The sequence below is a fragment of the Argopecten irradians genome, chromosome 7 (assembly GCF_041381155.1).
Source record: "Argopecten irradians isolate NY chromosome 7, Ai_NY, whole genome shotgun sequence".
Taxonomy (NCBI): domain Eukaryota; kingdom Metazoa; phylum Mollusca; class Bivalvia; order Pectinida; family Pectinidae; genus Argopecten; species Argopecten irradians.
The window spans coordinates 42,585,308-42,600,658 of NC_091140.1; the positions used below are offsets into that span (position 1 = coordinate 42,585,308).

The following is a 15,351-nucleotide window of genomic DNA, read 5'->3' on the forward strand; positions in this document are numbered from 1 at the left end:
GGTAAAAGATCCCTGAAATATCTTATTAAGTGTAAGAATAAATTTGTCCGTCAAATGAGGAAAGCTCGTGTCTCTGCCTCTTGGTTGTGATTTGCCAGAACTGATACCAAAGGGAGAATCTGCTTATCATATTCACTTTAAAATCACTTTTACTTCGTCTCCTAAAGGTGTGTTAGCATACCTTCTTTAGGTCAGCTTCATATTTCTTCTAATCCTCTTCTGTTTGATTGTTTTTCTTCTAATAGCACGCTAAATTTTCTAACAAAATATTGACCAGAAATTGACCAGAAATCCTGGTCAATTTCAGTTAAGATTCCATTTTCAATCCATGTGTCAATTTCAGACCAAGATTTCTCCAGGTCATTTTTCGGAAATTGTGTATGTATAACTTGCTCAGAAAGTCACAACCTATTTCAAAACAGCAAAACGTTCTTCTGATAATAAAATACTTTATTGTGTGTAACGAAGAACAGAACAATACAAACAAGAACAACATGATCTTGAATGTTTTTGTCTACAAATTAATCTCACATATGAAGGGGTGTTTCTCGTTGCATCCGACGTCGCCCCACTCATAGTTACTATCAGCGTACTGCATGAGTAGACAATCCTGATCACCCCCGACATTATTGGGCTGACCCGGATGCCAGTCTGTATACGTCACAGGAAGATGTGAACCGCGATCTGTCCATTCGAACGTGCCCTCCAATCGCTCATCATTACCACTAGTGTAAAACCCGTTCTGACCGACTGCCTTCAGTCCTGACATTGATAAAATAATATTTCAAAAATCCAAGACAATCAAACATACACTACTCATGTAGAGATTTAGAGGATATGTTGTGAGAACTGTTTTCATGATGACAGTTTTGCGGGAAAGCATTGACTACAGAAACAGTTTCATAACGATATGTTTTCACGGATTCATCCGGATCCAGTTGCAATCAGGTTCTCACAAATTATTTACGCTTTACGTATTAATGCGTCTTTGTTATGGCATGCTAAACAGTTTAACTGCTCCGTGAGTACTTATGACTTCAGTTAAGGAACTATAAGGTTAACATTACGTGTTAAGAAGCCTAATTTTCCTTGAGGAACACACGAACTTCGTAACTCATTTTTGTTGTAAAATGTTGGCTATCATCTCCAAAAGTCCTGTCTGAATATGACCTTATAATTGCAAGTGAAAACGTGAATGGTATGCTGCCGATAGAGTTACATATAATGATACATTTAAGGGCGAATACAATACAAGTGATGAAACCGCCGATATTACAGTGAAGGTTACCTAAAATTGATTTAATAACTGCAGATATTTTAAACAAGACATCACTTTGTGAGTAAACGCGGAAAAATACCTTGTATTAGATAATGTATTTCATGTATCTGGAAGTGTAAGCATTTGAGCGTTCGCCCCTGTGACGAAGGCTCTGGTTCTGTCCCCTGACCGAGACACACCAAAGTCTATAAAAGCGGTAGTTTCTGCTCCTGCTTAGCGTTCAGCATACAGGGAGTGGAACGACTGGTTCGCCCGTTGTCAGTATAATGTGACCGAGTGGGGTGTGTTGCTTCGGCGGCATGCTTCTGTGATATAGCACTATAAAAAGGGCAATAATTTCACTTTACAAGAAGACACAACATGAATATACCGCAATCTTAGCACAACATACACGCAACACACCGCATACATGGGAGGCCGTCCTTACATGACCATAGCTGTTGATAGGACGTTAATTAATCAAACAAACAAACAAGTAAGCATTTTCTGTTTCATTGACATTAAACTTTAAAAAAAAAAAACTCAGTAACTAATCCAACAAAAGGGATATATAAAACCATAAAAGAAACATTAAACTTCCGTGTAGCATCATGAACGCCGGCAAAATTAGTAATAACATTCTAATAATTAAAGCAACATTTCACTTTCGATGGTCCAATAATTCCATGCAAGAAACATATTGATGCTAGAATAAAAAATATTGTCTCCTAACATGTACATGGGATTTACTTACCTGTGTCTGCGTTTATAACACGCATCAGGTAGGTCTGCTCCTCGGCGCTGTTGATTGACACCAGATGGGCTGATCCTGATTCTTCTTTGCATGCTTTGGCGGCATCATACCACGTGGCCGGAAGTACGTGAACCATATAGCAGGCGGAAGTGTTAGATCCGCCATGATAGATATGTGACCCAGCAGGACAGCTCGACTGATCTAAAACAAACAAAGAAAGTTATTTATTTTGCAATGTACATAGTTATCTACCCTTGTGGGTAGGTAATTATATAATTATAATGATTGTGACGTCATGTGTTTGCGAGCGAAGAAAATGACGTAAATTTCGACGTGAATTTCGCTCACAAAATAATGACTTCACAATGAATACCTATCTGCAAGGTAGATAACTCTGTATGCAAAGGCGGTACAAATGGTTGTTATAACATCATCTCAGCTATTTGTGGTATTTAAGGATGTTTTTCATGATAAATGCCTTTCTGGTTTCATGAGCCAATAGTAACAGTAGGTCTAGTCGCGGAGGACGATAGGCAAATTCATTGATTGGTCAATAAAGGATGTGAGTAGAGTTTGACAGTCGATAAATTCGTCAGTCCCACTCTTGATACAATTCTTATGATGACGAAGAACTGATGAAATTCACGAAACTTATAGTGTTACTTCACTGAAGCACACTCCCACCGACACTTAAACACACAAAAAAACATATCCGGGAGTCTCTACCTAAAACAATGAATTACATTCTTATCTTCATTCCATGTTAAACGTGAACCGTCTGCCGTGCAAGGGAAGTCTGGCTAGCCAGGTTAAAGTATTGGATATAAAGATCAATTGCAATCAGAAAGAAAAAAGGTAGGGTCATAAAACTGACATGTAGTCGCCTTTCGTACGATCTTGAATTGGGATTTTCACAATATAACTGAAATCGACTGTCATACGGACAAGCATGTATGGTCGCTATATGCAGGTTTCCGGATTGTACAGGTTTTATCATCAATAATTAAGAAGAAAATTACAATAAAAGCAGCCGTAATAGACAGGGGATCCAGATTAAATATGAATGGGCCGATTTTGACAGGTTACATTGTATTATTATTTTTGAGATACGTTATGAGGTGAATACTTATTATTGTGACGACATAAAGAGTTGTAGATGTAGACGTCATCATAGCTATCGTGATTCAGTAAACCGATAATACGAATTCATGTACAGCTACTTAAATGTGAAATTATCTATGTATCACAATATAACTTGATTGAACAGACTGTCATTCGGAACAGCATATATGACCGGTATATGCAGATTTCCGCTTTGTACTGATTTTAATTTCTTTCATACCTACGGGTGTAATACTGGCTGATCTTGGGCAATACACTCATGTCGCCTGAGGCTGTAGTGCATGGCTTCCCATGCAATAAAACCCCATGAAGTCACGACGTCAACAAAATTTCTATTTCCTCGGTTAGATTTTAACTTTTTTTTTCAGAAACTTGACTTGTTTTACTTTAAAAGATGCAAACAACGGAATTTGTGTTGAAAATATCACGTAATTTATTTCAAAATGGGGGGGATAGTATTGTTGTAAAATTGCAATAAAACGTCGAGGTATGAAGAAAAATACTCTTTCATAAGTGGATATATATGAAGGATAGGGATATTCTACCCTCGGGATCACAAAATGTTGCAAACCCCTTGGCAAGCCTCGGGTTTTACTACATTTTGTGACCCTCTGTTAGAATATCCCTTTCCTTCATATCCACATATGAAGGAGTCTTATAATCTACACCTGGTAATGAAGAAGTAAATTACCATACATTTAAAAGACAAGGATTCGGATTACACATCAATAGGTCGGTTTTGACAGGTTATACTGTTATATTACGTATATGTACCTTACGTTATGACGTCACCGCTTACCGTTGTGTCGACAGGAAGAGTTGTAGATGTAGACGTCATCAATAGCGATGTCGCCATCTTTCCCGGATACTGTTGTGTAAGTATGGCCACTGCTGTAATGTGACGATCTGTGAGCATGCGTAGTAGCCTCAAATAAAAACTTAAAAAGAAAACATGACATGGTCACTATAATCATAAAGTATGTTTAGATTGATGTTGACAAGGCACCTTATTATTTGTTAAGTCATTATTACCTCCCTTTCATAGAAAAGCATTGTACGTATGTCTTTGGCACCAGAAGTGTCAGAGATATGGCGTAAAATTACACATGTTGAAACACTGTTAGCGTTCCACAAAACTTTTTAATGGAAGATACTCGTCCTATTTTAGTTATTGTACTTCATCTACTTCTAATATTATTTTTCATTTCTCGACCATCTGATAAGTAAGGCCATACATAATCTCGAAGACGCCGTTGGAAACGTCATGACGAAAGTAATGAGGCAAAGCGCTGTGTATAGCTGAAGTTACCTCGATGTAACCTTGATCTCTAGACACATAAGAATTAGTCTTTATATCTATATATTTTCTGCAAAAAACTTCCAATTGTTTATTTAAAAATCACGAACTTTCTTGCTCATATGTATCACTCACGTAGAATAGGCCAGTTTGCCCATTATGTAAAATAATAGAGTTGAAAACAAATATTTCGCACACAAAAATATTCCAAACATTAAAGATATTTCAAACAATTAAAATATTTTAAACATATAAAGATGTACAAATGTACTTCAATGGTTTACTATTTGTCCATCCCTTTTACACAATTAACAAATACAGTATAACTTGTTAACAGTGTAAAAAGTTAACAGTTAGTTTATGGCTTATAAAGAGTAACTTCAATTTTATTCAGCAAAGAAAGAAATCAGAAAAAAAAAAGAAATATATACTTACGTTGAACGAATGCGACGTATACTCCGAATCGAGCGAGACCTCCGCCATATGCCAATCGCGGTCTACCTGCCCCGTGTGTACGTACACGGGGTATCCAAGACCACTTCCGCCTTGTATCTGATCAGAAATCAATGTTTTCAATGAATTGATATGAATATTTAACAATTGGGCCTAATAATGAATGGCAATAGTTATGTAGATAAATTGGCTTTGGTAGGCAAAAAAATATGTCTGTTTAGGGTTACCCGACCGACCCTAATTTTTTATCCGACCCTATTTTTTTTTAATTCTTTTTTTCATTTTTCTAAGAAAAAGATTAAAAGTCGGGATTTCGATCTCAAACTCCGGTTCCGGCCATTATTTTAAAGTGAAAGACACTAATAAAAGAAAAAGAAAAATCCTCCCGACCTACCGACCCTATTTGTTTTTGCCAATGTAACCCTAAACAGATTTTTTTTTTTTTCCTTATATTGTGACGTACATGTTCAAAATTATTAATTATAGTTTTGCGTGTGTAGCCATGATTATGTAAAAATATGACCCCGATTAGGCATAAATATGACCCTTTGTATATATATTATACCTTGGCGTATACATTAAGAGTCTCAATATCGGATCCATACATGTTGTACCAGAACCTTAGGCAGTAACCGGTAGAGGGCGTTAGTAGCGGTGACGTCATCTGTACGACTCGCTTAGTGTTGGAATAACCGGACACATGCTCTGCATCCAAATACATATAATGCCCTGCAATCAAAAAAGTTTGTTTTTTTCAAAATTCACCAAACAATTTTTTCTCCATCTTCATTGTGTGGGTTTCATTTCGTTCACCGTAGATTCACAACTGCAATGGTCAACAACCTTACCTGTAACTGACCCATAGGTATGGTCACTCAGAGGACCAGTGGTGTGAGAGACACTGCCAGTCCCACGTGACCAACTTGCTGAAGAGCTCACTTGTTTAAACCCACAGAGATTGCTGTCCTCAAACCCGCAATATATCAGGTGAGTGTCTGCCCCTGTAATCAAAATTCAAGCAGATACTCGTGAAGGAGGTACATGTATGTAAATACAAACAATAAAATGTGTGACCCATCATGCATTAAAGGCCCACTTCGTTTCCGAAACGGCTTTTAATTTTTAAGATTTGTAAAACGATATCGATAATTTTGTAGAGTCGCAAAAGTTACTAACTTACCGTTAATACTACACGTATCATCACCTTCTGAACAATTTGATTAAAAGGAATAAAATGTTAATTTTCATAACGCGGGTCGTCTTATGTTTCCCGTCGTCGTCCTAAATACCGCGCTGTGGTTGACTATCACTGCGCCAGATACCAAAACAGCGAAATGACTCTCCAGTGTCATCATATATTACGCTGGGAATCTTGCATATGTTTGGTGTTGTAACCTCATCTTAGGACATCGGTGTATATTTTCTGATATTACTGGTGTTTTTAAGAAACCTTTTTATTTTGCTAGCCGCAAAATTTCAAAGAAAGGTAGTGGGCAGTGGGCCTTTAAAGAAATTATTATAATGTCGGATAAGTTGTAGTATTTTAGTAATATTTAGATATTGTATGATCTTATTAGCTTACGACATACAATACGTGTATCAAGGTTTAATGTTATCCCCACGTTGCTATGGTTACCTGATGCTGAAGTGTTCCCATTAGCCTGGATCATTTTCAGTGATGTCTTGCAGGTAGAGAGCGATGCATTTGTCAATGACAGGGCCGACTGAAGTCTTGCTTTTTCCCTTGCACCCAAATCCTTTTCCCGCTCCAATCGTGACTTTGACGTGTTCAATGACGAAACAGTATTTTCTATCTGTATTTGCAATGAAGGCTTCTCATTCTGAAGTTTTTGTAGTGTTAACTTTTTTGCCTGTAATTCAGCAACACTTTTTGATAATTCTGCAGCAACAGATTCGAACTCATGTTGAATTTGACGAACTGTAGAGGAGAGAGCATCAACACCAGCTTCGATGGTGTTTATGTCTGAACAGGAACATCCGGCGTCGCGCGCAGAGCGAGTGTTAGCCGCATTTGCGCAATGGCCGACAACCACATTATACTCACATTGTCCAGAAAAGGCACAAGACTGGTCACCTATAACAACTGGAGATGATGACAGCGTAAGGACACAGAAAACACGAAAGAAATATCTCCCATACATTATAGAGCAGGCGTTCTGACAATTATCTCTTAAGGGACGTCTGTCCTTGAGGTATTGATATGAAAGATTGTCTTATCATAGGCAGTAATATCTCTATGACGTAGACTGGATTCAAAAGTGAACTAGTTCCAGATACCTCAGAGATAAGACATTTTAGTTCTTAGGTTAGGTCTGTTCCAGTTTTAAGTAAGCCTCGAAGTCTAATACACAAAACGAGCTAGTTATTATAAATATTTCGAAATACTGGAGAGAACACAACCCAGTTTACACTCTTTTTTCAAAAGCTACATGTAGCGTTAGCTGCAGGTATCAACTATTTCTTTGTTTGACGGTTATTATTAATAATAATTGTACACCTTTCACAAATTGTATAGCTTTCAAAAGTAAATGTCTTAGATTTTTTTTATTCAGACTAATGTTTACATCAATCACTGACATCTACAGTCAAATTTTTGTGAAGATGATAAAGCAACCACATATTACTATCTCTCTAAGATAGGTTTTAATACTTATATTACAGAATGTACATGTCACAAACTAGAGTCTTTGATACCGTCAAAACAACAAAATATGCTCATATTGAGTAAGTTAAATGTTGTTTCTTTCTAGTGTCATTACAGGTAAGTCTGTTGTTATATTTCAATACAGTGGTCGGTGGATATTTAAAGTTGTATGGTCTGTGACTTGTTGTAACTTTTGCATAGAAATGTATCTCAAGTATTCTACATATTTTTCTCCGCCTCTATTATTCTTAAACTTTCGATATTTACCGGCTTTTGTAAAGTCCGTATTCGCGAGTTATTAAACAATTAAATTAAGATATTGATTCTTAACGTGTGCACGTTTAAAATAGCTCGGAAGTATCCGAATTGTCCCGATCTATTCAGATCTTTACGGGTATTGCCGATATTGACCATGTGATACGGCTCGCGGGGTTCCGATCTATACGGGTATCGCCGATGTCGGTCACGTGATACAACTCGGTTTTCCGATTTTACCCAAAAGTTTGAAACATAGAGTTGACTGTGGCGGCCCTTTCAAAATGTGTGATATTTCAAGCGACATTTACCGCTATGTCAATAGTATATGGGTGCTTTCATGGATCTGAACCATCATTTATAAGCATACATATTCACACATTATATGTTTTTTGAGAGTTTGTGATGGTGAAAATTACAAGAAATACAACTTTAAAGCAACGGCTTGAAAAGGTATTATTGCAATATGGCTAGATCACTTTATAGATATTACTTAAATACACATAATTAATGTATCATATACTAACAGTAAAGGATTGCTTGGTTAATTGGTTTTTTTTCCCTTTTAACAGCTAAGGTCATTTAAGAGTGGCTTCCCATGTGGTATGTAAGCGTTATGCTGGGAGCATGAACGTCTTATGTTTTGGGAGGCTGCGGTATATTTGCGTTGTATCTGTTTGTTTTAATAGGACTCTTTTTCTTTTTATAGTGCCATTAAAGACAAATACACCAAACAGCACACCCTACCCGGTCACATGACACTGGCAACGGCCAAACCAGTCGTACCACTACATTTTTGCTGAACGCTTAGCATGAGCAAAAATACTATGGTGTGTACTGGCCAGGGGACAGAACCCAGAATTATGAAGAAGAGAAAAGATAATGAAATCCAAATTTAGTCACCTTTTACGATCACGCAGCTGGTATTTTAACGCTCTACTTGAATTACAATGTTTTAAGATACGAATGTAATTACAAGGGGTCAACATTGAAAACGACAGTCAAGAAATAACGTTTACTGTAGCTTGAAAATATTTTGTCATCATTTAGCAGTGTGATTAGGATTTCAATTAACTTTAATGACATTTATTTACATGTAAACAATAACATTTAAGTTTTATAGTCCACTTCATGACATAAAATCATAGTTCAGAGGTCGCTGTGGCCGGATGGTTGTATTTATCATCACTAGTTATCAAGCTTTCAGTTTCGAGTTCGAATCCGACGTTTTTATGTACATATTAATGTCGGTCGGTGTGGTTTTTTCTGGGGGCGGTACTCCGACTTTTCTCCTCTCCTTAATTTTACATGACCTTAGATTATGTTGTCTATTAATAGGACATAAAAAACAACAAATAAACAAAAACCAGAAAACTATCACATATATATGAATATGTGTATGAGAAGGAAATATAACATAAATACAAAGTTCTTCAAAACATCACATTTATTTGTATGAATCGTGGTACAAGTTAAAACTCGATTTGACAAATGTATGGATGTTTGGTTTGGCAGTCGACGTCGCCCCAGTCGAAGTCGGCCGCCGGGTACTCCATGAGGACGCAGTCCTGGTTGCTACCGACGTCGTTAGGCTGCCCGGGGTGCCAGCGCGTGAAGTTCACGTTGTAGGCAGTACCGGTGTCGGTCCAAACATAGTTCCCCTCTGACTTCTCGTCTGAGGCCGAGATGTAGTAGCCATTCTGGCCGGCGGCTGTTAGACCTGTTGGTAATAAAATAACAATAATTGGCTTATAAACAGCACTTTTACTCTTATCTTTCCTGATAATAAGAATATGAGAATGCCTTAAATGTGGACACAAGTTGAGAAGGTTAATGGACATGTTGTCTATATAGATTGATGATCAAAGTAAATTCGTCACTGTGTCACAATGTAAAAATACGTTAGCCTGGAGTAAAACTCATCAGTTCTAGTTGTCGAAATATTTTCTAGAACATGAGCTGGAAACTCCAAATCAAATAAATTAAACTAATTCTGGGAAAGAAAAATAACAAATCTGAAATCACCTCTTTGTCAATAGGTTCTTACCGATATCGTTTTGGATGAGTTGAAGAAGATAGTTCTGTGTTTGTCTATCTTTGATAGTCATCAAATGCGCATGCGCTGACTCTTTTTTACACTCCTCATTTGCCATGTACCAGCTTTGAGGCGTTGAATGGAAGCTCACACATGACGTCACATTGCCGACCACCCGTTTGTAGGACGAGGGCGGACATGACGGTATGCCTGGCAAAATGAAAAAAAAATCCATTATGAATCTATAAGGTAAATATGGTGTTATAACATCCTGATAGAATCTAATAGTGACCGAGGGCGAAGTCCGAATCCATTATTTTAGATTTTACCAGGACGGTGTAACGTCATATTGACCTAATTAAATGTCTTAATTTTTTAAATTTTAGATGCGTAGTTTCTTTTAAAGATGTCATAAGAATTATTTAATGTGCTTGATTATTACGAGAAGGACAATGGCTATAGTACGCCACAATGAAGAACACAACTTTTGTATATAGATATGACCGAGATTGTTAAAATTGTTTAATGACCGAGGGCGTAGCCCGGGGTCAATATTTTAGATTCTTATCATCATTCCTTATTCCTCAAAAATGAGCGTGTATAAAATATATATGTAGTTCTTTTGATAAATGTAAAAGAATAATCCGATTTATATGAAAATTAAAAAGAAAAACGATGGCTATAGGACGTCACCCTGAAGAACTTAACGTGTAGGTAATTACCTCACAGAAGGAGTATTGACACGATGTTTCTAAAATGGTAGTAAAGAATCTATATGCGCTATATTGAACTCTGTAAGACCATGTATAAGCCAATAAGAATAGAGGAAAATCAGAGCATATATAATATGAAATAAGGGCTCTACTTGATGAGATGAGATGAGATGAGATGAGATGCAATTGGTAACGTCATGTAGGCAATAAACAATATCGAAGATGGATTCAAGCGTATATGCGCTCAATTTGGATATTTTGAAACTGTATGTTGTATTTAATTTTTATTATTGTATTTTCCTCCCCCTCGGGAACCTATACTCAAAGACAACACTAGATTACCGTAATCAGATACCATACCACTATGTTCCGAATAATTTCCGTAGATTGTCAAAAATTGCTCCGAGATGTCGCGATTGATTGCGATTTGTCTACACTACTGATGGGGTATTAACGAAGGGAATTAAATCTGGTATATCAGAATGGTATAATATACGTACTGTTACACGTGGTGTTGTAAGCGTAGAAATCGTCGATGGCGATGTTTCCGTTCTCGTTATGGTAGACGTAATGGCTGCTACCACTGCCAGAATAAGAATACGAGTGGTATGCAGACGTGGTCGCTTCGAACACAATCTGTAAATAAAATGGAGATTAAACACGATATTTTTAATTGAATGAAATAAATGCATTTGTTAATATAAAATATTAACACCTTTACTGGCGTGTTTGATTATATTTTAGTGTCATTAAGTCAATTGACATTTTCAGCTCATGAAAGAGGAAAAAGATCAAACACTAGCAAAGTTTGGAAATTGCTTTTCGATAACTTCATGTAATACGCAATTTCAGTATTCTTGTTGTGAATTGATCCTTTGTCGTTGAACTAATAAAACATTTTTAAACAAGTAAGATGCAACTTTGCATAAACATAATAATGAAATTATTTTTCACATCATACGAATTTCTAAGGAAGGCTGTATCTTTTCTCAAGAATTAGCTTACATCTAGCTACCTGGAAAGGGGAGATAATTCAATGAACAAGAAAGAATAAATTTCGTCTTTGCATGTTACAGAGTTACTGAAAAATACCTCTCTTTCGGGCATGTATCGATTGTGACGTCATTATTTTATGAGCGAAATTCACGACGTTTTTTTCTAAAAAACGGATGAAAAAAACATGACGTCACAGCTAATACCTACCCGCAAGGGCAAATTACTTAAGGATTAACTTGAATAGATTTTTCATGTTATGGAGATATAACACAAAAATCTGATTGTAATCTAAATAAACCACGAAGCGGATTATGATGAGAGTACACTCAGATTTTTGTGTTATATCTCCATAACATAAAAAATATATTCAAATTAATCCTTATAATTCAATTTACAAAAGATAATCTCTTCAATACTCAAAATTCATTTTGGAACTCCTTTGTCTATGAAATCATTACGCCGTCATTTCAGTCAATGAGAAGCAACGTCACAAACGGGACGAATTTTTTTTCCTTTGTGGGCTTATAAAGTAAATTTTTAAGCCAATGAAAATGCTCGTAACAAGTAAAATTTAATTATAATGTAATACGCGAATATACTGATATAAGACACATGCTGTGTGTATTTATCTGGAAAACTACTATACAGATGCCGTACTTTCCTTCACAATACTCCTTTTCTTCACAACTTACGTTAAAATCATTGGCAGTGTACTCGCTGTTGAGATCTATTTCCGCTAGATGCCACTCCTTTCCGAGGTTACCGGTTCGACTGAAAATTGGGTTTCCTAATCCACCATGTATCTTGTAAATAAACGAAAAAACTAAATCAGTTAAAACGAAACCAATCTTTCCCAGAGTTGTTTTCCACAATATAAAAGATAAGTTCATACTCTCAAGACCAATCTCGTTTTGGTGCATATGCTCCTGGACCAATATAAGATCTATCAACTCCTCCTTCGGGGTCACCTCAGCATGACCCAATGCCTGGAATCAGAACATCGGGACATACTATATATAACTAGTAGCCGTTTAAATATGCTCCGAGTGAATCAACCACGCCGAAGATTTCATAAACGCCACGCTGATTGGCTAACCATAGGGGTCATGCTGAGGTGACCCCTAACAGGATTTTGTTAGAATTATTTTATTGTTTTGTTAGAATTATTTTATTGGAGCGTAACGTGAAGTATCGTAATTACAATTCTAATTTTAATTAGATTGCTTTTTGGTGTGATTGTTACAACTTTAATCTTACCTTTGCATACACGTTTAAAGCCTTTACGTCTACGCCGTACATGTTATACCAAAACTTGATACAGTAGTTGTCTGAGCGTTTGAGAGTTGGCGAGGCCAAGCGGATATAGGTATAGTGGCTGGAAGATTGACCGAGAGTCTTGGCGTCCATCAACATGAATGAACCTGGAAAAATCAAAATATCTAATAGCAGAAAAGACATGAATTTGCAAATAGTTTGGTAAATTCATACTCAGGAATCATAGAATTGTTTTTATAATCTCCATGAACTTGGACCTGATTAAACTGCAGATTTTTGTAATTTTGTGAAAGTTCGTTCTGCAAACTAGCTGGATTTTATTGTACAAATGTCCATTTCGACCCGACAGGTTTGTGTATCCTAGGCAATCTGGGAATGTGATCTAATCGATATCACACCTATTTCCGCCATTTCTAACATCAACACGGGTGTTTCAAGACACCAAAATGACGCGGCTAAAGTACGATTTACCGTCCATTTGTTCCACCATCTGGTGATTGTGACGTCACAGGAACCGGAAAGGGTAACTTTACCCACATCGTTTTGGTATCTCCAAACTGACGTATTACTCACTCCTCTTAGATGTTGTGTATGGCAAGATGAGATCTATCGGAAATTCTGTTTCCAAAGGATGTGACACAAAAGGACTATGGTTTTCCATGACGGAAACGCCCGAATAGTTTTCCTAGGATGCCGAAGTCTGCCGAGGTTTGACGGAAAGTGAGTTATAAAGCGTTTACCTGACGGTGTCCCGTAGGTATGGTCAGTTTGCGGTCCAGTTTGAGAGTGTAGATTGGAGTTTCTGTTGAAGAGCCAGTTGCCATCGTCTCCGGATTCCTGAAGGAAACCACAAATGTGGCTATCCTGGAAGGGACAGTAGAACGTCGTGTACTCGCCGCTTAGCGCTGGAAACACACAATTACGAACAAATATAACATTCCATAAATATAACTAGAAGCGTAAATGTAATATAACCAGGTTATTGAATTCGAAATATTAAAAAAATCTAATTTGAGTAACATTGCAATTCCTTTTGGTGCTAGGCAATATAACGTGTCTCATATTGGATTTGGTTTAGTTTGATAAAGCATGGATGTGGGTCAAGTTCGTTGTAGATTAATTTGCCTACTCTTCAGTACTACCTCACTGAATCAAACTTCAAAGACACCGAGCAGCGCACCTCATATGGTCATGTTATACAGTAATTGAACAATCGGTACACTCCCTGAATTTTGATCTGCAAGCAGGTTATACGAGGCCTCTAGATTTCAAGATGGATTAGTTTGACTCATATTTTACAAATTATAACTTACCTGGTACAGCGCTATGGCCACTAGGATTGACGACTCCTTGACAGATGTTGAGATCCCGTGTAGCATTCTGGAGTTGCTCCCGCAGATTCTTGATTTCTGCGCCTGCGGTGTTGAGGACGGTGGCTAGTTCATGGTCCGTCTGGTTCAGGGCTACTTCCTTCTGGTGCAATGTGGATATCAAGTCAGCATGGCTCGCGGTTTCTCCGGCAACTTGTTGAGTAGTCTGGGCGAGTTCCGTTTTCGTCAAGTTCAGTTGCTTATAGAGCTGCGCGACCGCTTGTTGAAGCTGTGACACTGTGCCCTGAAGAGTCGAAAGGTCGTTCTTGGCAAGCGTAACGTCGTTGCACGTGCAGTCGCCTCCGCTTAACTGACTACTTGATCCCGAAGCAGGACTAGACGCTTGCTGGACAGCATCACACTGTCCCTGTTGTCCAAGCTGGACCTTGTAAACACACTGTCCACTATAAAAACTACATCCCGGGGTAAAGTCGGATGTGACAATGTTTAACGTCAACAGCAGTACCAACGCCGCACTCTGTACAGTCGCCATTTTGATTATGATCGTTTGCGGCACCGCTAACCTAAGTCTTACAGGATAGGTAATCGGTCACCTAGTTTGAAGATAAGAATGTGTCTGCGACACAGCGGAGGTAAGAGATAACATTAACACACATAGTCATGTTTATCTGGATCGTTAGAGCCCTATGATGAGACACCAATCTATATCATACACATTGACACACGTGCTTTATCTTTGTAAAAATGTCTCGATTTGAAATATGGCATTCTAAAGAGTTCCCGGAGGTAAATGTGCCGACCTCAGAGCCAGTTCCTGCCAAAAGGCCCACATGGGCATCGAACTTATCAACGAAATCTACCACTTGAGATATATTTGTAGAATGTCAGACACCCCCAATCACTTGACCACCGTGTAAATTAAAATTATATTGTCTAACCACCACTTGCAAAAATGACATGTATGATACAATTAAAAAGTCAACGTTGATTTATAAAATGAGATTAAAGGAATATCGAAAACATCAACAGTTCATTTTCAATATATGATAATGGTGAGCATATATGGCGTTTTGACAATCATTCTCTATTAGTATTATCAGTTCTCTCATTGTTTTCTTTAATTTTGTTGTCCGGTATCCTGACATTGTTTCTATAGACCTCATCCTTCACTTGAAGTCTCTCTGCGATACATACACT

At 37.4% G+C, this 15,351-nt stretch overlaps 2 protein-coding genes across 2 annotated transcripts; both read right to left on the reverse strand.

The window, feature by feature from the left end:
• Positions 1-429: 429 nt before the first annotated feature.
• Positions 430-7,123, reverse strand: LOC138328505 (uncharacterized). Its single transcript, XM_069275339.1, has 7 exons — positions 6,521-7,123; positions 5,733-5,885; positions 5,450-5,613; positions 4,867-4,983; positions 3,934-4,072; positions 2,013-2,213; positions 430-762 (listed from the first exon to the last, which is right to left on the reverse strand). Exons 1-7 carry the CDS (start codon positions 7,044-7,046, stop codon positions 515-517), a joined length of 1,548 nt encoding a protein of 515 aa, XP_069131440.1. The 5' UTR covers positions 7,047-7,123; the 3' UTR covers positions 430-514.
• A 2,110-nt stretch (positions 7,124-9,233) lies between these two features.
• Positions 9,234-14,761, reverse strand: LOC138328506 (uncharacterized). Its single transcript, XM_069275341.1, has 7 exons — positions 14,137-14,761; positions 13,564-13,728; positions 12,806-12,969; positions 12,241-12,351; positions 11,053-11,188; positions 9,852-10,049; positions 9,234-9,524 (listed from the first exon to the last, which is right to left on the reverse strand). The coding sequence occupies exons 1-7, from the start codon at positions 14,684-14,686 to the stop codon at positions 9,277-9,279; spliced, it is 1,572 nt and encodes a 523-aa protein (XP_069131442.1). The 5' UTR covers positions 14,687-14,761; the 3' UTR covers positions 9,234-9,276.
• Between the last annotated feature and the right edge of the window lie 590 nt (positions 14,762-15,351).